At 42.9% G+C, this 26,983-nt stretch overlaps 1 protein-coding gene across 3 annotated transcripts in view; it reads right to left on the bottom strand.

Annotated features, from left to right (window-relative positions):
• cyth1b (cytohesin 1b) overlaps positions 1–26,983 on the bottom strand; it is a 270,470-nt gene that overhangs the window by 92,464 nt on the left and 151,023 nt on the right. For all 3 annotated transcript variants that reach the window (XM_070857776.1, XM_070857774.1, XM_070857775.1), the window contains exon 2: positions 6,420–6,502. In XM_070857776.1, the coding sequence (XP_070713877.1) occupies positions 6,420–6,502 (83 nt within the window). The remainder of the gene's footprint in view (positions 1–6,419; positions 6,503–26,983) is intronic.

Genomic DNA, 26,983 nt, shown 5'->3' with positions numbered 1-26,983 from the left:
GAATTTCTATAACAACAGTAATGCTGGAGCATTGGACTCAGGATTGGAAGATCTCCATTATTTTGAATATCAGTTGTGACTAACATTCACAGAAACTTTCCCTTGATGATTTTTGTTCAGTTTGCCCTCTCATCCATGAGAGACAAAAGAAAAAAATACAACTTTCACAACCTTAGGACGTTCAAAAGCACTTCACAGCAAATTAAGTAATTTTGAAGTGCAGTCACTTATAGGCAAATGCAGCTGCCAATTGCACACAGCAAGATCCCATAAACAGCCATGAGATAAATAGGCAGATAATTTGTTTTAGTGAAGTTGGTTGAGGGATAAATGTTGGCCAGAACTCCCCTGCTCTTCATCATAGAGTACACAGGGATCTTTGACATCCATCTGAAAGTGAAGACTAGGCCTCAATTTAACACCTTATCTGAAAGACGGCACCTCTGACAATACAGCACTCCCTCAGTACTGCACTGAGCTGTCAGCCGAGATTATGTGCTCAATTTTCTGGCAAGGAAAGAAGAAACTAGGAGCATCCCCCAAAAATTGGAAAGGTGGACAGAGGAATTTGTTTTTTAATATAGTTTTTTCAAGTAGCATCAACCAAAATTATTTTGTGTAGCTATATAATGCTGAAAATTGGATAGAACTGGAGATACGTGCAGATCCATTGAAAAGAATTTTCAAGAATACTTAAGAATACAAGAGATTCATTCTATAAAAAAAGATGTAATCAAGTCTTAGTAAGCATTTCACAATACATCATTAATATTTTATGTTTGTTGTAAAACTGGTTAAGTAACGAAGGTTTGTTTAAAGCTTACTGATGAAAGGATCCTTCACTTCACATCCTTGCTGCTCACAGGACTCCTGATTTTGGTGGCAACAAGCACTATAAGCTAAACAAAAAAAGACCCACCTAAAGCAGTGTTTTCTGCTGGTTTTTGTGGAGGCAGCAAGTAGCAGTTCCCACATTTTCCCAGATACGGGCAAATAGAATGCTCAGAATAGACCAATGAGGCGATTTCCCAATTACTGGTCTGTACAGACCTTTCCTGTCTATCAGAAAGGCTCAGCAGTCAGAAATCAAGTCACAATTTGCACTTTCCAAACAACTCAGCACTCGCTGGCCTAGAAACCCGGGCGGGCCCTATTCCTGCGCCGGAATGGTGAGGCACAAGCCATCTCCAATGTTGGGCCTTGGGCCTCACTTCAAGCAATCCAGCTACCGAGAGCAAGAGAGCGATGAGCGATTGAAAGTCGGGCCGCTGCTGGCATTGCGGGTAAGTGAGGAAGCGGGGCAACCAGAAAGGAGGGTGGTTGGGAGGTAACATAGAAACATAGAAAATCGGTGCAGGAGTGGGCCATTCGGCCCTTTGAGCCTGCACCGCCATTCAACAAGAACATGGCTGATCATTCCCTCAGTACCCCTTTCCTGCTTTCTCTCCATACCGCTTGATCCCCTTAACCCTAAGGGCCATATCTAACTCCCTCTTGAATATATCCAATGAACTGGCATCAACAACTCTCTGCAGCAAGGAATTCCATAGGTTAACAACTCTCTGAGTGAAGAAGTTTCTCCTTATCTCAGTCCTAAATGGCCTACCCCTTATCCTAAGAATATGTCCCCTGGTTCTGGACTTCCCAAACATCAGGAACATTCTTCCCGCATCTAACCTGTCCAGTCCCATCAGAATCTTATACGTTTCTATGAGATCCCCTCTCATTCTTCTAAACTCCAGTGAATAAAGGCCCAGTTGATCCAGTCTCTCCTCATAAGACAGTCCAGCCATCCCTGGAATCAGTCTGGTGAACCCTCGCTGCACTCCCTCAATTGCAAGAACATCCTTCCTCTGATTAGGAGACCAAAACTGAACACAATATTCCAGGTGAGGCCTCACCAAGGCCCTATACAACTGCAGTAAGACCTCCGTGCTCCTGTACTCAAATTCCCTTGCTATGAAGGCCAACATGCCATTTGCCTTCTTCACCGCCTGATGTACCTGCATGCCCACTTTCAGTGACTGATGAACCATGACACCCAGGTCTCGTTGCATCTCCCCTTTTCCTAATCTGCCGCCATCCAGATAATAGTCTGCCTTCGTGTTTTTGCCCCCAAAATGGATAACCTCACATTTATCCACATTATACTGCATCTGCCATGCATTTGCCTACTCACCTAACCTGTCCAAGTCACTCTGCAGCCTCTTAGCACCCTCCTCACAGCTCACGCCGCCACCCAGTTTAGTGTCATCCGCAAACTTGGAGATATTACACTCAATTCCTTCATCTAAATCGTTAATGTATATTGTAAAGAGCTGGGGTCCCAGCACTGAGCCCTGCGGCACTCCACTAGTCACTGCCTGCCATTCTGAAAAGGACCCGTTTATCCCGACTCTCTGCTTCCTGTCTGCCAACCAGTTCTCTATCCACGTAAATACATTATCCCCAATACCACACGCTTTGACTTTGCACACCAATCTCTTGTGCGGGATCGTGTCAAAAGCCTTTTGAAAATCCAAATACACCACATCCACTGCTTCTCCCCTGTCCACTCTGATAGTTACATCCTCAAAAAATTCCAGAAGATTCATCAAGCATGATTTCCCTTTCATAAATCCATGTTGACTTGGTCCGATCCTGTCACTGCTTTCCAAATGCGCTGCTATTTCATCTTTAATGATTGATTCCAACATTTTCCCCACTACTGATGTCCGGCTAACTGGTCTATAATTACCAGTTTTCTCTCTCCCTCCCTTTTTTAAAAAGTGGTGTTACATTGGCTACCCTCCAGTCCATAGGAACTGATCCAGAGTCGATAGATTGTTGGAAAATGATCACCAATGCATCCACTATTTCTAGGGTCACTTCCTTAAGTACTCTGGGATGCAGACTATCAGGCCCCGGGGATTTATCGGCCTTTAATCCCATCAATTTCCCCAACACAATTTCCCGCCTAAGGATATCCTTCGGTTCCTGCTTCTCACTAGTCCTGCTGTCCCCTAGTACAATCGGAAGGTTATTTGTGTCTTCCTTGTGAAGACAGAACCAAAGTATTTGTTCAATTGGTCTGCCATTTCTTTGTTCCCCATTATAAATTCACCTGAATCCGACTGTAAGGGACCTGCATTTGTCTTCACTAATCATTTTCTCTTCACATATTTATAGAAGCTTTTGCAGTCAGTTTTTATGTTCCCTGCAAGCTTCCTCTCGTACTCTATTTTCCCCCTCCTAATTATACCCTTTGTCTTCCTCTGTTGAATTCTAAATTTCTCCCAGTCCTCAGGTTTGTTGCTTTTTCTAGCCAAATTATATGCCTCTTCCTTGGATTTAACACTATCCTTGATTTCCCTTGTTAGCCATGGTTGAGCCACCTTCCCCGTTTTATTTTTACTCCAGACAGGGATGTACAATTGCTGAAGTTCATCCATGTGATCTTTAAATGTTTGCCATTGCTTATCCACCGTCAACCGTTTAAGTGTCATTTGCCAGTCTATTCTAGCCAATTCACGCCTCATACCGTCGAAATTACCTTTCCTTAAGTTCAGGACCCTAGTTTCCGAATTAACTGCGTCACTCTCCATCTTAATAAAGAATTCTACCATATTATGGCTACTCTTCCCCAAGGGGCCTCGCACAACAAGATTGCTAATTAGTCCCTTCTCATTACACATCACCCAGTCTAGGATGGCCAGCTCTCGAGTTGGTTCCTCGACATATTGGTCAAGAAAACCATCCCTAATACATTCCAGGAAATCCTCCTCCACCGCATTGCTACCAGTTTGGTAAGCCCAATCAATATGTAGATTAAAGTCACCCATGATAACTGCTGTACCTTTATTGCACACATCCCTTATTTCTTGTTTGATGCTGTCCCCAACCTCACTACTACTGTTTGGTGGTCTGTACACAACTCCCACTAGCGTTTTGTGCCCTTTGGAATTCCGCAGCTCCACCCATACCGATTCCACGTCATCCAGGCTAATGTCCCTCCTTATTATTGCATTAATTTCCTCTTTAACCAGCAACGCCGCCCCGCCTCCTTTTCCTTTCTGTCTATCCTTCCTAAATGCTGAATACCCTTGGATGTTGAGTTCCCAGCCTTGGTCACCCTGGAACCATGTCTCCGTGATGCCAATTACATCATACCCGTGAACTGCTATCTGCGCAGTTAATTCGTCCACCTTATTCCGAATACTCCTCGCATTGAGGCACAGAGCCTTCAGGCTTGTCTTTTTAACACACTTTGCCCCTTTAGAATTTTGCTGTAATGTGGCCCTTTTTGTTTTTTGCCCGTTTGGGGCGATAATGACAGCGATCAGGGGGTGGGCGCGCAGGGAGAGGGAGGGGGAAGCATGGTTTGAATGTGGGGTTGGGAAGAAACACTTCTGCTCCTCCCAGATCCATATTCAAGTCAACATTTTTTTTTAAACTTAGGGGTCGAAATTGATGGTGCCCTGTCCAGGGATGGTAATCTTCCTGGCCCGGGTCAGTTATCGCAGATTTGCCCTTTGTGTCCCTCAAGCGAGGTGGAGCGCTGTCGAGATCAGCGCTACATAGGAGAGAGTATAAAAGCAGAGAAATCCTGCTACAAATACAGGGTATTGGTGAGGCCACACCTGGAGTACTGCGTACAGTTTTGGTCTCCATATTTAAGGAAGGATATACTTGCATTGGAGGCTGTTCAGAGAAGGTTCACTAGGTTGATTCTGGAGATGAGGGGGTTGACTTATGAAGATAGGTTGAGCCTATACACATTGGAGTTCAGAAGAATGAGAGGTGATCTCATCGAAACATGTAAGATGAGGGAGCTTGACAAGGTGGATGCAAAGAAGATATTTCCACTCATAGGGGAAACTAAAACTAAAGGACCTAGTCTCAGAATAAGGGACCGCCCATTTAGAACTGAGATGAGAAGAAATTTCTTCTCTCAGAGGGTTGTGAATCTGTGGAATTCGCTGCCTCAGAGAGCTGTGGAAGCTGGGACATTAAATAAATTTAAGACAGAAATAGACAGTTTCTTAAACGATAAGGAGATAACGGGTTATGGGGAGCGGGCAGGGAAGTGGAGCTGAGTCCATGATCAGATCAGCCATGATCTTATTAATAACGGAGCAGGCTCGAGGGGCCAAATGGCCTACTCCTGCTCCTATTTCTTCGATTATGTTCTTATGCTCCACATAGCGCTGACATGCCACAACGTCCCTCCCCTTCAGTTAAAGGGGAGGGCTGTTGCGGCCTCTGCAGGCCCTTTGGTGGCCACCACTGGGCTCCCAGGGACACTCTCGAACGGGCCAGTGGCCCGGCACCCAAAGAGGAGTGCTGGGCTACATGACGGCAGGCCGGTCGAGACGAAGGCCGCCAATGTCGGGCCGAAGGAAGAGTCGCCCAACAAAAATAAATGGTGGCCCGGGGCACACATGGCCTCTCCCTTTAAAGGGTGCCCTGGGCAGAATACAGCGCCTCGCCGGCCCGCGCCGTATTGTAGGCTTAGGACGCCATTTAATGCCCAAAAATCGTGCATTGTGCGGCCAAATTCCTAGGGCAACATCTCTTTACTTCAATTTGCAATGAAAATGGGGTAGAAACTGTAGCAATGGGAGCTCCAGCACATTATTGAACAGTAACCTCAAGGGAATAAAACAATAAAATTACCTCATAGTACTTTTTGCGCAAGTGCTGATTGGATCTTCCGTATATCACGGTAATATGATCACAGAGATCCTGTTACAAATCTAGATGGTAGATGCACATTGTAGCAATTCATGGATGATGACAGCTGGCCAAAATCCCAGCTTCTGCAGATCAGTGTCCGGAAGTTGTCTAATACCGTAAAACTTTCACCAAAATACTTAAAACTGGAGACAGCACACAGACATTCACAAAACCACAGTAAATATGTGTATTCCTCAACTGGCTGTAGAATATCCCACGAATATTCTTGTCAGCTACACTCTCTGACTGTAACTTACATTATTTTAGTGAGTATTCATAAAATCTTACAGCTTCAGGACTGCGTGAATATTCCATATGGACTATAATTGTGACACTGTGACTTAAGCCTTACAATAGAATCTGTATGACAAACCTATCTGCTAAATACACTAAACTAACAAGAATCGTGTATTTGTTTTTCCTTCAAACCTGATTAACAGAAAGTGGCTTACAAAGACCAAAGAAAAACCATATTATTGAATAAAGATTCAAACTTTTTTAAAGTTATGTTTCACAGTAAGTTTTTTATACTTTACTAAAAAAAAAGATACTTTGCCTTCAGAAAATCAAATGCATCTGTTTAGTAACTGGATCAAAATTAAAACTGGAAAATAGCAATCAAACTTTGAGACCTTTGGTGTTCGGTATTTCAAATTTATTGCAAACATGCTAAAATTTAGTGTCCAAGACGACCAGCTGCTTACCTGAATGTCAGCCAGGAGCTCCTGCTTGCGTTGTCGGATGTTTTCTAGCTCGACCTCCTCTTCTGGAGTCAGGTCTGCAGGCACTGAAAGTAAAGACATGAGCACAGTGAGCTGGCGAGATCACGGCTGTAAGCACAACTGCTGGTCGGCGAAGCTCAGCTGTTCTGACCTTCACTGTCACCTGACCCATGTTTAAACTAGTCAAGAGCTGCTTCACATGCTTGGTGCCTTTCACATCCCCCTGCCCGAACTGATCTTTAATTATTCAAAACTGCCTGAAGCAAATGCCAGAACTGAATAAAGACGGAGATTTCCCCTTCAGTTAGACAATGTATGCACGTTCATGTCTATTAAACTCTATCCTAATATATAACATGCCCGCCTCTAGGCTTTACATAACTGTCAACTAAGCAGATAAGAGGATTCCACATTTCTAATTCAATCAATTTAACAGTTTTATGAATATATATGATAGGATTCAATGTCTAAATACTATTGTACAGTATAGGCTTGTCAGCCACTTTAAAATAAGCGGCACAGCATATGGAATTATAACAGTAATACCCGAGGTATATTAGTGCAGCATTGATGTGCAATGATAAACAGAACTGCTAAGTTCACAGTTTGGTATCCTATACTATAACCTATATTATTAGTTCAAGATAAATAATGGCATTGCCAAAAAGAGGCTAGCCAGTTGCTATGAAGATAAATGTGCAAGATCCTATGGAGTTTCTTTTTCAGGTACCACATAAGGAGGACAGCAATGGGTGAAAGTGGAGGAAAACTGCAAAACATCGCATATTTTGCAATGCCATAGTAATGTAGATTTCAATGAGAGAACACAGCTCACAATAAACTGAACATTTCACTGGTGACTGCAAGTTACGGACATTTTTTCACTCAGGTAAAGGACCATCACAACTCACCGATGGCGTTTAGAGAACCAACTTGGTGGTCCTGACAGTGAGAGGGAGTTTTCATAAAGTCTTTCACTTATGCAAAAGAATACTCCAAGATACGAGTTATGGATTCCTCAGAGCTGTGAGAAAACATTGGTTACATTTGTGACAAATCCACAATGCGTGCTATAGAAAATGCTGTATAAATGAAAGGTTGATGATAGCTCACAAGTACTCCAGGAAATTAGATCTTTTAATACCATTAGTGAGTTTTAGTGCTGCTTTACCTGAGCAATCACCAAGTGAGATATTCAGGTTATTCATTCATCAGGACAGTTTCCTCCTCACATTCTGGTTATGCCCTCACATTCAGTCTTTCTGGACAGTTATCTGGGAGACTACAAACACCATAACCAGTCTTCTAATTCCAGAGATGAGCCTATCTACTGGCGAGGGAGCCACTCTCCTTCCCCCACAACGTGTAGGCATGCCCAGCTTTCTCAACTGCACTTTAACACTGTGGTGCAGGACACTCCTCTGCCTCTCTGCCCCTTCTCAAATATGTGCCAAAGCACCTGCGGGGACATAGCTCAATCTGAATGACTAATTTTCAGTCTCTATCTGCAACTGCAGAAATGCCAAGCAGCCTGCTCCCACTTTTGTTGGGTCGCTCGGTGCACGGCAACCCCTCCTCCTACACCCCAAATTCCTCCCCGAGGAGAATGCAGACCAGCGACAAAGAATGAAAAAAGAAATTGGATTTATATAGCACCATTCACGTCCTCAGGCTGTCCCAAAGCACTTCACAGCCAATGAAGTATTTTTTGAAGTGGGGTGACTGTGGTAATAATACAAGGTGTTGTGCTGTTGAAATGTGGCAGCAAGCTCCCGCAAACAGCAATGATGTAAATGCCCAGATAAATTATTTGTGATGTTGGTTGATGGATAAATCTCCATACTGCTTTATCTCTTTGCAGGTTCTATTAATATTCCCCAAAACAATAAACACACAATTTTGGAACATTTCTCTCAAATTTTTGTCATAAGGTTTGGAGGATGTTTGACTACATAAAAGTCAGCGTTTTCATTGCTTGTCAAATTGACATTTTTGGATAGCCTCGAACATGGTTCTACTAACAGAGGTCTGGGAGTAGATTATCTGTCAACTTGACAGGAGGATTTAAAACATTTGAGAAAGTAATTAAAGCAGATTTAAATGAGAGTTTAAGAATCACAGCAACTCAGCATATCAGAGCTTTAAAATGCCCCAAAGCTTTTCAGTCACACATATGACTGTAACACCATAATCCTGGAACCCCCCAAAATATAGGTCATGGTAAAGGCAGTGTAGCCCTAAGGCAAATAAAAGTCAGGGTAACATCTTAGTATGAAGAGACAGTATTGTAAAGTCTAAAATGGTGTATGCAAGCTTTGTTAAAATATGACTTTGGGTAAAATTAAATGCATCATTTACCAGGAATATTTTTATTTTAGACTGTTCTGACAGGGGCTCAATGCATCAGCAGCTAAATTACTCTCAAAATAGTTGAACAGTAAACTACGTTAAGACCCACAAGTGCCAATAGTTTAGCTCAATAAAAGGTTTATCTTTGCTGAACGCTCATCACAGCTTTCAGGAAAGCAGAAAGTGTAATAATAATAGTATTGTATTTCCACATCGAATTTTATCAGCACTGCCTGTACAACGTAGGTGACCCACTAGCACAATATGTCCAAACAGAAAGTAGCAAGTCACTTGGTCACTTAAGCTCACTTGTCTATTGAGTGAATTTTTAAAATTCTCAGCAATAGATTGAACACCTAACTACCGTGAATTTCTCATTTACCCTCAGCTTAATTGAATATACTATATACATCACAAGCAAATATCATCAAGGAAAGGAAATGACATTACATAGTGAAGCATTTCCAATACAAGAAACGTGTATGCACTATGTAATGAAACCAGCCATTTTGTTGCCACAATGTTAGGAAGGAAAGAAAATAAATAAAGTAAATACCCAGAGAGAAACAGCACTGTTCAGTATGGACATGGCATCACACCCCAAATCATGAAGAATGTTTCTTGTGAACAGTTGCTCATTCTAGGGAAAGATTACCTCTGTGTATTAAGCAAGATTGTAGGTGTGTTCATGAAGAATGTGTTTATAATGTTCCTACACCCAGCACACAGAAGAATTCATTCCCTTCTATATCCACCTTTTCTAATCCGTCAGTTAGAAGGTGTATTCACCAGTTGTAACGCGTACAGTATATAATGTACAGATATAGGGCTAGAATTTGCACTCCATCAACGCCCGGTTTCTCGGTGGTCGGTATTGGCCGTTTTCGGCGAAACACAGAAACATAGGGCCCAAGTTTCGAGCCGCGCCTAGAACGGCGCAGTCCCGATCTGGACGCCCGTTTTTCGCGCCACAAAGTGCACCTAAAAAAAACCTCCGTATTCTCCACCTCCTTGCAGGTCCTCTGGCCCTCGGCGCAGCGCAGCAGGAGCTATAAGGGGCGGAGCCAGGTCTCTGCGCTGAAAACAGTGCTGGGACCTCTGCACATGCGCACTACAGTGGGCACGCAAGTGCAGTAGTTCCAGGCGCCCGAAACTGTGTGGGAGGGGCCCGAGGCACACAGCCCCAAGCCCTGGCCGAATGGCCTCACTGGGGCTGCGTGAATAAGGCTTCTCCCACGGCCAGCTCCTGCTTCCTCCTGACCCGACTCGACTCCCGCTTCCCGCCCCCCCGCCCCCAACACCCGCTCCCCCCCCCCCCCGGACCGGACCCAACACCCGCTCCCCCCCCCCCCCCCCCCCCGCCTCCGGACTGGATCGGACCTGACCTCCCTCCCCCCGACCTGACCTCCCTCTCCCTTCCCCCGATCTGACCTCCCTCTTTCTCCCTCCCTCCCAATCTCCTTTCCCCCCCCCATCTCCTTTTCCCCCCTCATCTCCTTTCTACCCCCCTCCCCCTGCTCCCCCCCCTCTCTCCCTCTACCCTCCTCCTCCCCCCTCCTCCCCTCGCTGTCAAAAACACAGACACTGACAGACAGAGAATAAGAGACACACAGACAGACAGAAAGATAGAGACGCTGACAGAGACACACTGAGGGGGGCAACCCAGCACGCTGTTGGAGGGCTCCCGGTGCTGCAATCGGTAAGTAGAAAATGTTTTATTTATTTGATTTAAAAAACAAATTATTTATTAATTTTTTTTGGTTGATTTATTGATGTATTTATCATTTATTATTGATGATGGCTCTTTATTTGTAAAACTGAAGAGTTTAATGTTTGTAAACTTCCCTTTAAACACCCCCCCCCCCCCACCATTCCCTATGCCTGATTTGTAACCTACGCCTGATTTTCTAAAGTGTAGACAACGTTTTTTCGAGCGTAGAAAAATCTTCACTTACTCCATTCTAAGTTAGATTGGAGTAAGTTTTCACTCACGAAACTTTGAAATCAGGCGCAAGTGGCCGGACACGCCCCCTTTTGAAAAGAAAATTCTGTTCCAAAGTGAAACTGTTCTAACTGACTAGAACTGGAGCAAACTAAATGACAAGAATTCCGATTTCGAAGATACTCCGTTCTACACCAGTTGCTCCTAAAAATCAGGAGCAAATCATGTGGAAACTTGGGGCCATTGAAATTAGATGCAGGAGCAGGCCATTCGGATCTTCGAGCCTGTACCGCCATTCAATAAGATAATGGCTGATCATTCAACCTCAGTACCCCTTTCCTGCTTTCTCTCCATACCCCTTGATCCCTTTGGCCGTAAGGGCCATATCTAACTCCCTTTTGAATATATCTAACGAACTGGCCTCAACAACTTTCTGCGGTAGAGAATTCCACAGGTTAATAACTCTCTGAGTGAAGAAGTTCCTCCTCATCTCGGTCCTAAATGGCTTACCCCTTATTCTTAGACTGTGACCTCTGGTTCTGGACTTCCCCAGCAACGGGAACATTCTTCCTGCCTCTAACCTGTCCAATCCCGTCAGAATTTTATATGTTTCCATGAGATCCCCTCTCATTCTTCTAAACTCCAGTGGATACAAGCCCAGTTGATCCAGTCTTTCCTCATATATCAGTCCTGCCATCCCAGGAATCAATCTGGTGAACCTTCGCTGTACTCTCTCAATAGCAAGAACATCCTTCCTCAGATTAGGAGACCAAAACTGAACACAATATTCCAGGTGTGGCCTCACCTGGAACCGGGTCGGCGAAAAATTTCCCAGCTGAGGCACGCCGGCGGTTTCGAAGTACTGCTGGGGAGAGGACTGCTTGTGTGCACCGGCCACAGATCGCCCTGGCACGATCTTTGGCGGAGCGGGGACCCGTAGGTAAGTATATTAAAAAAAAATTTAATGCCCACGAGGATCAGCGGAACTGGGCGGTAGGTAAGTAAATCTGCAAGAGAAAGGTAAGTGATTGATTTTTTTACTATTTATTTTCAAAATATGTTGGGGTGATTTAATTTAAAAATGTCTTGGGAATGTTTTGGAGATTTTTTAGTTCGGTGTTTTAAAAAATTATTTAATTATTTTTTTGGTGTTAGGCCCAACCTGCAGCCTCAGTGTAAATTTTTACAGATTTTTTTTTTGTTTTTCACCCATTTTCTTTAGGCACCGCCCAATCTAGCCAAAATTGCACTTTTCTGCCCAGATTGGGGATGCAAGGCCCTTATTTTTCGCTGGACGGATTTAAAAAAAAATTCGGGACGTTTTCGCCAGGGATTATCTTCCCAGCCTTAGCGGTTTTTTGGGTGGCAATCAGGCGCTGGCGGGCTTTAGGGAAATTCTAGCCCATAGACACAAAACTATCAGGATTTTAATGTTGCCTTGAAGTGTCAATATTTGTGTACTGTTACTACACAAGTAATGTGCACAAATTGTCCATTTTTTTAAAAAGGCAAGAGATCAAAAAAAATACCTCAGTCAGAAAAACAATTACAGGTAGAAATTCAGTATCACCCCGTTTGGGGGTGGTAACAGTTGGGCGGTGCGAGACTTAGCGGCAGGCGCTAAAGTCTCGCCCCTCTCCAGAAATTTGGGTTACCGTCCCCGGAAGGAAATGGAGTGCTTCCTTCCTGGGGCGCTAACGAGGTAGGCGCCTCAGCTGCACTGCACACTGGGCCGCACAGCGCTGCCGTGTCCCGAGGGGTCCTTCCCTCACTTAAAGGGAAGGGCCCACGCTGCCGACTCTGCAACGTAAAGAGGGACCTACCTAGACCACCGGGGAGCGGGGGTGCCATGCGATCAGCCCAGCACTCAAGCAGAGTGCCGGGCTGAGCGATCGCGGTCAGGACCCCGCAAAGAAACCGGATCAGCAGCGCCAACAAGGAGGCAATTTTTAAAAAAATTTTCACTCGACCACCTCGCCTTTAATTTTCGCCCTGGTATCGGACGGCTGCCTGAGCCGTGCCTCCTGCCGCTGCCGGTGTTGTCGTCTGTCACTGCTGCTGGGAGAGAAAGTGAATTTCGGGGGCAGGCGCTAACGTGGTGATATGCGTGGCGATGACGTCACGATCTCCGGGCGCAGTAGATCGTGACGCAAAGCCACATGCCATATGGTCTTTAATGCCCATCTGAAAACAAGACGTAGACAGGACCTCGATTTAACCTCTTATAGTGCCGGTAAACTCTCGCCCAATATGGCGGAAGTCGTTAACAGCACACGCTCGGTCGGTAACTCATTTGTGGCCCATTAGGGCGCTAACAGGAGGCACAAATGAGCTGAATTTCTAGCCCTTAAACTTTGTTAGAAACAATCAAACTGTTAGTATCAAACATTTATATGATCTCCAGTATGATTTGAATATTTCCACCCCATGTAAAGCAAGGTAACAAAACTATTAGAATCAGGAAAATTTACAACACAAAAGCTCATTCTGCCCATTATGCCTGTTCCATTCTCTGAAAAAGCTATCCTCACAGTACTATTCCCCTGCATTTCCCCCCCATAGCATTTTAATTTTTATTTTTTTAATATTTGTCCACATCCCTTTTAATAGCCATTATGAATTCTGATTCTACCATGGTTTCTGGTATGGTACAACATTCTTGTGAAAAACAATCCAAACTTCTCCCTTCGTTCTTTTGATGATCTTAATTTTATGCTCTGTAGTTACCAACTTATTAACCAATAGAAATTGTTTTTCCCTACTTAGCTTATTAAAATCGGTCATAGTTTTAAACATTTGTATCAGATCTCCTCTTAAACTCCTTTGTTCTAATTAGGAGAGCACTGGTGTATCTAGTTTCTTATAACCAAAACCTCAAATCCTTGCACCATGTTAGTGACACTCTTCTGCATCCTCTCCATGGCCTTGACATCCTTCCTAAATTAAGGCACCCAAAACTGGATACAATTGTGGCCTAACCCAACTAAACTTGTTCTTTCATTGCACCTTATCATGTAGAAATATCTCAAAGTACTTTGCACGACAAATTACTTTTGAAATGCAGTGACTTGTGACGCAGGTGTTCTGCATGAGCAATAACCCATAAACATCAATGAGGTGAATTACCGATTAAATTTTTTTTTAGGCAGTATTTGTTGACGGATAAATGTCTGCTAGGACATGAGGAAAACTATTTGCTATTCTTCAAATAGTGCCATGTGGTCTTTAATGCCCATCTGAACACAAAGAGACAGACAGGTCCTTGATTTAACCTCTCATCTGAAAGATGGCATTTCCAAGAATGCAACACACCCTCAATAACGCACTGGACTATCAACCTAGATTATGAGATCAAATAGGGTTCGAAACAACAATATTCCAATCCAGTCGCTAATGCTACCAACTGAGACAAGCTAAAACACATCAATTATCTTAAGCTATTCTGGCAGCTGTGATGCAGATTATTTTCTTTATGCTACATCCAAAATTATGATTCCTAACTGGAGAAGCCATGCATTCATATTTAGAACACAAGGGCTATGAGTTGGTGGAATGTGAACATTTATTTTGAGCTCGACAGTGCACATACTGGTCTAGGATATTCTGCCCTTAGAACCCAACTTTAGTAGCCCAGCTTTCCTGCTTCCTGAAATATGATACTAGGATGACTAATCTTTCAATGTCATATAGGCACATTTTGGGCATAGCAGGTTTATATAATGTTCACCTTCCAGAATGCAATATATCCATTACATGGTGCATCACCAATGTCTCTGCATGAATTTAAGTTCCTAAGAATACCATCTGGTTTTCTCAACTACTAGCTTATCTAATGCCTGTGAAAAGTTCAAAGCATATTTAAACCATTTTGTCTTTGATTAACAAAAAAGGAACAGAAGATTAGCCTGGAGTAGCACATGGGATAGGAGATTTGACCAGATTGTAAAGAAAAACTGAACATGTACCAAAAAATGAGAACACATTTTTTTTTTTAAATACAGTACTCAGAAATTGTCACGGGTTCTGGACTATAAATATGCCACTGTCGCACAGCCCTTACAAATAGGATGTGTGACAATAGAATTCAAAAGTAACCTTAATAATGACCACGGTACATTTATTAACTTCTAATACGCAGATAGCTACACTCTAGATTACAAGTTCCTGTATCATTGATACTACAGTAACCACCGTACCAAAGCAATGGTATTGTACATTCCAAACATTAATCTGTTAATTGCATTCCAACATTAAATGTAAAAAATGCTGACCTTGAACTGCTCAAACCAGTTTAGAATGGACCTTTTAGTATTGGTGGGTTAAAAGGAGGGGGAAAAGATTAATTCCTAAACAATGACTGACTGGCCTCCGCCCCCGGATGGACCAAACAGTAAACTTCTGTTGGATAAAAGCAGCTTTCTTCAGCTGTAGAATTACACAGAGGCTGCAGTTCTCTGTGCTAATGGCTGGATACATCACCAGGTTTGCACACAATGCAGAGATCAGCAGTAGCCTGGGAACCTCTGAAAGGACAGTAATTTATTTGGGCACATGTTAAATCCGACCTCTAAATATGTGAAGTATACTCAAAGTTAAAAACATATCCTACTGTAAATGGGCAATCTTTGGGCTGAAAGTATAGCAATATTTCATATTGAACTACTGAATATCAAAAGTTCAATCTGAAATACATGTTGCACAAATAGCTCCAACACAAAAATAGCTCGACCACTCACCTAAGATCATTATCCATCTTAAAAAGGTCCCTCACTGCTATTGCAAACGTTACACATTTGTTGGAGAGCAAGTACAGTACACATATCCTGCATTTGAACTCTTGCTTGTGCATACAAATGAGACAAAGAAGAACAGGCATGTTCTTGATGGATTTTAGCATATTGATGTTTCTGCAACAGTGTACTCAGATGCCCATTTGGTACTGTGCAAATATAGATCACCTCGCTGACATTTCACAACTGGAAAAGTCTGATTGATCCAGCGTATGGCCGAAAACATTTTAGTATAAAGTAGAGTTAAATAAAGTAACTGTGGGATGATTGGTGTTGTGGGGAGAAATTAAATTACTTAATTCTGGAAAAAAACAAACATTGTTTTGGCCCCGGGAATGTCAGGATCGTGCCACATGAACACTTATTATGTGAACAGCATCATCGTATCGGAGGTTTATAATTCGAGCTCCAACGTTCCATCTATCATATTGGCAAGGGTAACAACTCCTATTTAAAACTTTAGTAACTATACAATAATCTTTTCTGTTTTTTTTAAATCTGTTTTTTGCCTCTCCCAGGAGATCACATGGTTTCGGGTGGGGTGGAGTGTATATATTGTGATACACAAGGTATCGCAATTGTGTGGGACAGGCTCGATGGACCAGATGCTTTTTACCTGTCCGTCATTGTTCGTATGATTCACATTAGATTAGGGATGTGAGCATTTTTATTTAATGTACACATCCTGTCTATGACTCTGGACTTTATAGAAAGTGTCTACTGCAGTACAAACAGAAAGTGGAGTTAATTTGGGAAGGGGTTTCATTAGCTTTCCACCAAACTTGCGCTTTTCCAATACAAGACCATCAAAGCACATGCTTATCATTTAGGACTAGAAGTGTATTTCCAGTGAAAAGACACAGCCATTTTCCACACCACTTAAAACTGGCTTTCTAAATTAAATTCACATTAAAAATTACTGTATTTAGCTCTTTGGAATAAGTTGCCTGTGAATAATTAGCTACTTAATTCAGGTCACTGCTAATATCAGATTCACTGTCACCAACAAGTCAGTATAAATGTCAACTGGGCGGTTGACTGCAGTACGTGTTTGGCAGTTTTTCTGTAATAGTAAACAGAATTACCAGACTTCTGCTGACATAAACAAGAATCACTTCTCTCTGGTTTACAGATGCAAAAATTCCACTTGCTTTATCAATAAGTTTTCCTGTCTTATCAATTAATACCAGAACTATTATCACACTCTGGTCTTTTTTTCTTTCTGTTTCACATTGATGTTTAATACAGTGTTGTAGATTGTCACATTTGTACCAATCACATGAAGACGTGCTACCCTTAAGGAAACTGAAAGGAATTTACCAAACCATTTTAAAAAAGTCCCAGGGAATTGAACAGTTGGATATGGACATGAAAGTTAATACAGCACAATTTTTACATTCAGTAATCTGCACAGCTGTATTTTAAAATGTGTAACTTATTGAAAGGCGTAGGATATTTATTGTAGATATTATTTTCTCTTACCATCACAATCACAATTACAACCAAATTACTGATGCGAGTAATAGAAAAATACAAAAATGCAGAGTTATTGTTTGGACAAAGGCTGTTCAACTTCCAGGAAAACAGAATTTATTATAGAAGCATTACAAAGAAAATCAATATATTGTGGTGCAATTATTGTATTTGTATATTGCAGTGTAGAATCCTATAGTCTACTCTGATGTATTTTTGTTACCATAGATCTGAAAGCCATTGACACGTTAATTAACACAAGTCATGTACTAATTGAGATTTTTACTATATTACAGTGTGTGCCCTGAAATTTGTAACAATTAACCAAGCTTGTTGAAAATGGAGGATTCCCCTCAATGTAGCCTGGGGCTCTTATATACATTGTGTTCAAGGACAGTCCTGCCTGGTAATGTGCGGAGTCTGACAGGTCCGGCGTACCGAACACTGACTCCAACTGTTGAGAAGCAGATGGTTTGATCCCAACAGACAAATGCTGAAACAGCATATATTACATCAGGGATTTCATTATGCTTTTCAGTAGAGCACATTTTCGGAAAGAATGGAATTCCGTTAATATACAATTGGGTTATTATACAAGAATCGAATTAATAGCGTTAGAGTAGGCGGTGAAATTCTTTGACCCTCATGTCCTAAGTAACCCCCGCAACAGTATAACACAATTTTCATGTATACAGCTGATGCAAAAACACCTAAAAATTGCTGAAAATAATTATTTCCAATTGCAGTTTAACACATTTGTTCGAATACTGTACAAACAGGACGATAATGAGACAGTATGGAATGACCCTACCTACAGTAAGTAAAACAAAAGGCAAGGTTACTGTTTACTGTAACCAAATTTTAAAAATGTTCATATTGTGCTCAGATTTATAAATAACTGCAATCGTATATCAGAAATATAAAATTGTGACAAAGGTATTTGTTTCTAAATTTTGATACAGTTGCACTCGATTTATCTCTCTCCTTAAGATTGGTTACAAAAATACTGTTATAAACATCTGAAGACAATGACTGTAAAGGCTGAATATTTATGAAATAAACCTTGAAGAAAAGCATGTACAGCACTGTACCTAAAATCACAATACTGAAATCACAAATATAATGCAATAAATTTCAGTTTTTCATTTGTGTATTTCCAAATTAAGCAAAGCTTCTAAGTAAATGATTCAGTAAGTCCAGAGGTGATGTAGACATTTAACACAATGCAAATACTGTACCTGGTTATATTTGTGCAGGGCCCTGACAGTGCTTCTATCCACTAGCTGACAGTCTTCAATATACACAGCAACATCATTACAAACGATTGGATTTTCAAGACAGTCGGGTATAGACAAATCCCCAAGACTAAAATAGATTTCCAACAAAATTCAATCATCAATATCTTGCTCTATATGTTCAACAAAATGCAGGTCATTCACCAAATGTTATTTTGTTAAATAGGGTCTTCACCTCTATTACAAATGCCTTTGTAATCTTAATGTCCTTCTTCAGTCCACAGGCATATTCTTGGACAGTGCTGTGAAGACCAGTAGCTGCAGTCGGTAAACCATTAATCCTTCAGTCGGAATTATCAGATAGAAATGATGTGCTATCAACGTAAATACAAAGGTTTCCAGCCTTGTCCTGCTCAGAAGGCTGCAAAAGGTGCTGATGCCGCACTCTCCGTGTTTCCCCAGTGATGCAGCTGTGACACTAGTGAATGTGTAGAGCTCTCTTCTCTTTCTCTGCTGGATGCATATGATTAGGCTCCACCCTTGCCTGTGCTAAACACAGCTCGACTGAAAATCAGCTCTCAAACACTGATCGGATTCTCCAAGGACACATTACACCACATGCATTGCAGCGCATTTATAGTACATACTGTTAACTCCATAGACTATAATTCTTTGTACAGTGTGCACTATGAAAGCTAAAAATATTAAATATTAGCTTTTCATTAACACCTACCCTTTAATTTGTTAGGTACAGAGGATCGAAGAGGAACATAATCAACTCCAATAAAACATCAATTCCAAATTATTTTGTAATACGTGTTATTTTACAGAATAAGAGCGTATATCACTACTTACAGCATTTATAGTGATAAATACACAGCTCTTTCAGGCATATTGCACAAAATATGCATGTAAAGATTTATTGCGATATGTTCCCACAGGACATTGTGCAAACCAGAGTCACCATGAAGCAGCATTTAGCAATTTCAGTATTGAAATTAAAGCTGCTAATCACGAATACTGACATTCACAGACTCCTACAGCATAGAAGGAGTCCATTCGGCCCATCGTGATAATTGTCTTTAGTGTCTTTCATACCATCAACTACATTTTTATTTGGAGGTCTCAGCTTCTCTCTAAAAGCTGGGCTGGATATGACATTCTTTGTGGAGCTTTTCACTCTTGCTCACTGAAGAAAATTATTAACAGCAGTTGTGCCTGCAATCTCCAAGGTGCTGCATGCTCAGCATGGACAATCTCCGAGCATGCATCACCAAGCAAGCATTTTTCCTCAGGTTATAAAGTGTTTATTTTTACTTCAGACAGAGAGCAACAAATGTAATCTTGGAAGTCACCATGAGCAGTATCACACGTAATTTGCTAGCTGGGGTGGTAGCGTGCTCAATATTTGCAGTGCAGAACCCACCCACCAATGGTCTGCCGCTGCCATTTTGATTTGAACACTCAGATAGGCAGCCAAGGCCCCTGTCAGAAACAGGCCAGAGCCTAATTATACAATTCAGACTGGGGTGCTGTGGCGTCAATAGGACCTCGATGCAATTTGACGTAGAGTGGCCGAACCAGACCTCCTTAAAGGGACCTGCGGAAGCCTCTCCACAATTGGGGCGGACAAGTTTCATCAGCAATTCCAATTGGCCTGGACAATGTCTGATTCTCCATGACCCTCCCCCCAACTTCACTTACCTAGACTGGCTCAGCTCAGCGGAGGAGCCGATGGATTGAATGCTTTCACTATTTACAAATACCCCCATTTACCTGGATTTGCTTGTGGAGCAATGACCGTGCAGGGAGAGGCTAAACTAATAGCTAAACGTCACTAGCAAGCAGTGCTACAGGAGATTCACCAGTATATTTTAAAATGTTGAGTACTGATTAGACTACTGATGGAATTGACTTGAGCAGAAAGCAATACTGATAGGTCAAGCGAACGAAATTAAAATGTGCAGTTGAAGCTGAAGCAATGAATATATCTGTGCTGATGTTAATTAAACCCTCTCATATTGCCAGGACCAGAAATGCCTTCAAATGGACCAAACAGCTTACTTCTATGCTGAAATTTCGGAGTCTAATTCAGATCAGCTCTCCTTCTGAAGTCAGCAGCGCTCACAATCAAACAAAAGGATTTTAAAGGGGATCATCTTCGCAATAAATGCAGAGATCATGATACTGTTCCTGCTTCTGGTGGACTGGCCATTTGGAAGTTAAATTAGAGGCATCCTGACCACTGTTAGCTTAACCTGGTCTGAAATCAATTCTATCAAAATAGGACACAAGCTCATGAACTATTGCTATGTCCAGCACTTGTAGCACATAACATAGAAGGCAAAAGCCTAATCTTCCCTTGTGCATACATATATGCACATTAAAGATCCTTATAGAATAGAACTATATGGAAGTCAATCAGACATAAAGATCTATACATTTGATTGTGGCCAAAAATGGGCAGTTAGTGGTGAAGATGCTGCATGCGCCTGGTGAGTGCAAGGACAATGTGAAATTCCTGCTGGCTGCTCATTAAAATGAGTCAGACATGCAACCAGTGCTACTCACCTATGCTGCGGATTCACTGCATGCCTATTCAGGGATTTAAATCAAGTATATCTGACAGCAAGCACTTAAAGGCAGCCAGCACCTCTTAAATGGGACGCACAGCCGATGCAACACCTGCCCTTTTACCTCCTCCCTTCCCACCGTCCAGGGTCCCAAACACTCCTTCCAGGTGAAACAGCAATTTACTTGCACTTCATGTAATTGAGTATACTGTATGCGCTGCTCACGATGCGGTCTCCTCCACATTGGGGAGACCAAGCGTAGATTGGGTAACAGCTTTGTGCAATACCTCCGGTCAGTTCGCAAGCGTAACCCTGAGCTTCCAGTCACCTGCCACTTTAATTCTCTGTTCCACACCCATTCTGACCTCACTGTCCTCAACGTAAGCTTGAGGAACAGCACCTCATTTTTCGATTAGGCATTTTACAGTCTTCCGGACTCAACATTGAGTTCAACAATTTCAGATCGTAACCTTTGCCGCCATTTTTTCCAGATAGAAACATAGAAAATAGGTGCAGGAGTAGACCATTCGGCCCTTCTAGCCTGCACCGCCATTCAATGAGTTCATGGCTGAACATGCAACTTCAGTATCCCATTCCTGCTTTCTCGCCATACCCCTTGATCCCCCTAGTAGTAATGACTACATCTAACTCCTTTTTGAATATATTTAGTGAATTGGCCTCAACAACTTTCTGTGGTAGAGAATTCCACAGGTTCACCACTCTCTAGGTGAAGAAATTTCTCCTCATCTCGGTCCTAAATGGCTTACCCCTTATCCTTAGACTGTGACTCCTGGTTCTGGACTTCCCCAACATTGGGAACATTCTTCCTGCATCTAACCTGTCCAAACCCGTCAGAATTTTAAACGTTTCTATGAGAACCCCTCTCATTCTTCTGATCTCCAGTGAATACAAGCCCAGTTGATCCAGTCTTTCTTGATATGTCAGTCCCGCCATCCCGGTAATCAGTCTGGTGAACCTTCGCTGCACTCCCTCAATAGCAAGAATGTCCTTCCTCAAGTTAGACGACCAAAACTGTACACAATACTCCAGGTGTGGCCTCACCAAGGACCTGTACAACTGTAGTAACACCTCCCTGCCCCTGTACTCAAATCCCCTCGCTATGAAGGCCAACATGCCATTTGCTTTCTTAACCGCCTGCTGTACCTGCATGCCAACCTTCAATGACTGATGTACCAAGACACCCAGGTCTCGTTGCACCTCCCCTTTTCCGAATCTGTCACCATTCAGATAATAGTCTGTCTCTCTGTTTTTACCACCAAAGTGGATAACCTCACATTTATCCACATTATACTTCATCTGCCATGCATTTGCCCACTCACCTAACCTATCCAAGTCACTCTGTAGCCTCATAGCATCCTCCTCGCAGCTCACACTGCCACCCAACTTAGTGTCATCCGCAAATTTGGAGATACTACATTTAATCCCCTCGTTTAAATCATTAATGTACAGTGTAAATAGCTGGGGCCCCAGCACAGAACCTTGCGGTACTCCACTAGTCACTGCCTGCCATTCTGAAAAGTACCCATTTACTCCTACTCTTTGCTTCCCGTCTGACAACCAGTTCTCAATCCACGTCAGCACACTACCCCCAATCCCACGTGCTTTAACTTTGCACATTAATCTCTTGTGTGGGACCTTGTCGAAAGCCTTCTGAAAGTCCAAATACACCACATCAACTGGTTCTCCCTTGTCCACTCTGCTGGAAACATCCTCAAAAAATTCCAGAAAATTTGTCAAGCATGATTTCCCTTTCACAAATCCATGCTGACTTGGACCTATCATGTCACCTCTTCCCAAATGCGCTGTTATGACATCCTTAATAATTGATTCCATCATTTTACCCACTACCGATGTCAGGCTGACTGGTCTATAATTCCCTGTTTTCTCTCTCCCTCCTTTTTTAAAAAGTGGGGCTACATTGGCTAACCTCCACTCCATAGCAGGTAATGATTCTGCTATTCCTATTTACACCTCCTCTAGACCCATCTTTTGTTTCTTTACTTGTCCCATTACCACCCCTTTTTGTCATTTAATCTCTCCTGCCTTCCACCCTATCGCAGGCCTTCCCTTTTGTTCTTCCCTCCCCTCCCCCTTTCCTTGCTTCTGCTCTTACTTAAAACCTGTTACATCTGTAAGATTTTTCAGCTCTGATGAAAGGTCATCGACCTGAAACGTTAACCCCGTTTCTCTCTCCACAGTTGCTGCCTGATCTGCTGAGCATTTCCACATTTTCTGTTTTCATTTCCTCTTAAAGACGTGGTGCACTGTGGTTGCAGACAGCTATGAAAAATAGAAAAAAATGGGTGCAAGATGTTTAGAGAGGGCATGCAAGTTCTCAGATATAGCGTTGGAGGCCCTGGTCCAGGCAGTGGGCAGCATGAGGGAGATCCTGTTCCATCCAGGGGGAATAATGTCCTCCAGGCAACACCTCTGTCCCATGTGGAAGAGGTCGCTGAGGAGATCAATGAAGGGAGCTTGGTTCCAAGGACATGGCTTCAATTCTGGAAGAGGTTTAATGACCTCAGCAGATTTACCACGATACGAATCTCTCTGCTCTCCCTTCACACCAAAAGCTAACCCTTATCGTTTCATTTCAGCTGCTGAAAATCTTGAGGTCACAGAACATAAGAATTAGGAGCAGGAGTAGGCCATAGGGCCCCTCAAGCCTGCTCCGCCATTCAACAAGATTAAGGCCTTCTTCGACCTCAACTCCACTTTCCCGCCCGATCCCCATATCCCTCAAATCGCCTGGAGTCCAAACATCTATCTATCTTAGCCTTGAATATGCTCAATGACTGAGCATCCACTGCCCTCTGGGGCAGAGAATTCCAAAGATTCACAACCCTCTGAGTGAAGAAATTCCTCCTCATCTCAGTTTTAAAAGACCGATCCCTTATCGTGAGACTATGGCCCAGAGTTCTCGACTCTCCAGTCAGGGCAAACAATTTCTCAGCATCTGAGTCCCTCTGTCACTTCAGGAAGAGAAATGAGCCTTCCTGAAGATGCAACGCTATTCAATCTGACCCGTGCACACAGCAGCTCAGAGACTGGCACCACACATATTTTGGAAGGGAGACAAGAGGCATCTTCACCTGGTGTATTTCTGGGCACGCATACAGGAGCTAGGACAGGGTGATAGGATGTTGTAGGTGTCAAATCATTGGAGGGTGACATCACGCACTAGCTCTGTTGCAAAGGACTCAGATGCAGACTTCGAGGACCCAAAAAAGGCTGATGGGCACACATCAGGCAATGATAGACACACGGGGACAACTTGCCAGCAAGCTTGTGCACAACGGCTCAGAGTATGGAGGAGTCCAGCTCCAACTTGTATCGCGAAGAGCAATGAAACCATTGTGTCCAACATGGAGTGTGTGATCAGCTCCATGAATACAACAGTGGCGCCCATCATGAAAGCACTGAGACCTGCCATGGAAGCTTAGATGGCAGCCACTTTGGTTTTCAGGGCCACTTAATGGGTGTGCCCAGAGCATCGCGTCATTCTTGAACTCTGTTCTCATGCTGAGGTGCTGCAGTCTGGGCCCATCACAACCACCTGAAGTGTCCTCAATGGAAGCTCAGTTGCCTCCCACCTCCCAAGCTGTAGCCACTGGAGATATACCTCACAGGAGCACGAGGGCAATAAACAAGCACAGAAGGCTGGCACTAAGGGCTTGCACCAAGTTGATTCTTAATTAATCCTGTTAACTATAATACACATCTGGAATAGAGTTGTTGGGAGTAATTTATTGTTCTGTATTCGGTTGGTTGGAATGAAGGTGGAATAAAGGATGAATGAATCCTGACTGCTGCCAGGAAAACAGCCACTGACTAAAGGAATGCGCTGCCTATCGTCACAAACAAGACTCCCATGCTCATCTTCGAATAGTGCCATGGGATCTTTTACATGCATCAGACAGTGCAGATGGGACTTCAGTTCAACATCACATCCAAAAGACGGCACCTCCAACAGTGCAGCACTCCAACTCAAAGGTGAGAGTGCTAACAGAGTCAAGCTGGCATCTGTTCTAGGTGATAATTACCTATGAGTGACAAAGCACTGCATCACACTAATATTAATGTAAACGCTATCTCGTTTCCTACATTGCAACAGTGACTACACTCCAAAAAGTATTTCATTGGTTGTAAAGCACTTTGGGATGTCCGGTGGCCATTGAAGGTGCTATATAGAAATGTAGAAAATAGGTGCAGGAGTAGGCCATTCGGCCCTTCGAGCCTGCACCACCATTCAATAAGATCATGGCCGATCATTCACCTCAGTACCCCTTTCCTGCTTTCTCTCCATACCCCTTGATCCCTTTAGCTGTAAGGGCCATATCTAACTCCCTCTTGAATATATCCAATGAACTGACATCAACAACTCTCTGCGGCAGGGAATTCCACAGGTTAACAACTCTCTGAGTGAAGAAGTTTCTCCTCATCTCAGTCCTAAATGGCATACCCCTTATCCTTAGACTATGTCCCCTGGTTCTGGACTTCCCCAACATCGGGAACATTCTTCCTGCATCTAACCTGTCCAGTCCGGTCAGAATTTTATATGTTTCTTTGAGATCCCCTCCCATCCTGCTAAACTCCAGTGTATAAAGGCCCAGTCAATCCAGTATCTCCTCATATGTCAGTCCAGCCATCCCGGTAATCAGTCTGGTGAACCTTTGCTGCACTCCCTCAATAGCAAGAACGTCCTTTCTCAGATTAGGAGACCAAAACTGAACACAATATTCTAGGTGAGGCCTCACCAAGGCCCTGTACAACTGCAGTCCCTGCTCCTAGACTCAAAACCCCTAACTATGAAGACCAACATACCATTTGCCGTCTTCACCGCCTGCTGTACTTGCATGCCAACTTTCAATGACTGATGTACCATGACACCCAGGTCTCATTGCACCTTCCCTTTTCCTAATCTGCCGCCATTCAGATAATATTCTGCCTTCGTGTTTTTGCCCCCAAAGTGGATAACCTCACATTTATCCACATTGTACTGCATCTGCTATGCATTTGCCCACTCACCTAACCTGTCCAAGTCACCCTGCAGCCTCTTAGCGTCCTCCTCACAGCTCACACCGCCAACCGGTTTAGTGTCATCTGCAAACTTGGAGATAGTACACTCAATTCCTTCATCTAAATCGTTAATGTATATTGTAAAGAGCTGGGGTCCCAGCACTGAGCCCTGTGACACCCCACTAGTCTATCCTGCCATTCTGAAAAGGACCCGTTTATCCCGACTCTCTGCTTCCTGTCTGCCAACCAGTTCTCTATGCATGTCAGTACATTACCCCCAATACCATGTGCTTTAATTTTGCACACCAATCTCTTGTGTGGGACCTTGTCAAAAGCCTTTTGAAAGTCCAAATACACCACATCCACAGGTTCTCCCTTGTCCACTCTACTAGTTATATCCTCAAAAAATTCCAGAAAATTTGTCAAGCATGATTTCCCTTTCATAAATCCATGTTGACTTGGACCGATCCTGTCACTGCTTTCCAAATGAGCTGTTATTTCATCTTTAATAATTGATTCCAACATTTTCCCCACCACTGATGTCAGGCTAACCGGTCTATAATTTCCCATTTTCTCTCGCCCTCCTTTTTTAAAAAGTGGTGTTACATTAGCTACCCTCCAGTCTATAGGAACTGATCCAAAGTTGATAGACTGTTGGAAAATGATCAATGCATCCACTATTTCTAGGGCCACTTCCTTAAGACAGAACCAAAGTATTTGTTCAACTGGTCAGCTCCCATTATAAATTCACCTGAATCTGACTGCAAGGGACCTACATTTGTCTTCACTAATCTTTTTCTCTTCACATATCTATAGAAGCTTTTGCAGTCAGTTTTTATGTTCCCGGCAAGCTTCCTCTCATACTCTATTTTCCCCCTCCTAATTAAACCCTTTGTCCTCCTCTGCTGAATTCAAAATTTCTCCCAGTCCTCAAGTTTGCTGCTTTTTCTGGCCAATTTATATGCCTCTTCCTTGGATTTAACACTATCCTTAATTTCCCTTATTAGCCACGGTTGAGCCACCTTCCCTGTTTTATTTTTACTCCAGACAGGGATGTACAATTGTTGAAGTTCATCCATGTGATCTTTAAATGGTTGCCATTGCCTGTCCACTGTCAACCCTTTAAGTATCATTTGCCAGTCTA

Source organism: Pristiophorus japonicus, chromosome 16, assembly GCF_044704955.1.
Source record: "Pristiophorus japonicus isolate sPriJap1 chromosome 16, sPriJap1.hap1, whole genome shotgun sequence".
NCBI classification, from domain to species: domain Eukaryota; kingdom Metazoa; phylum Chordata; class Chondrichthyes; family Pristiophoridae; genus Pristiophorus; species Pristiophorus japonicus.
Note: the sequence above shows the minus strand (reverse complement) of the source record. Positions and strands in the feature narration are given on the sequence as shown.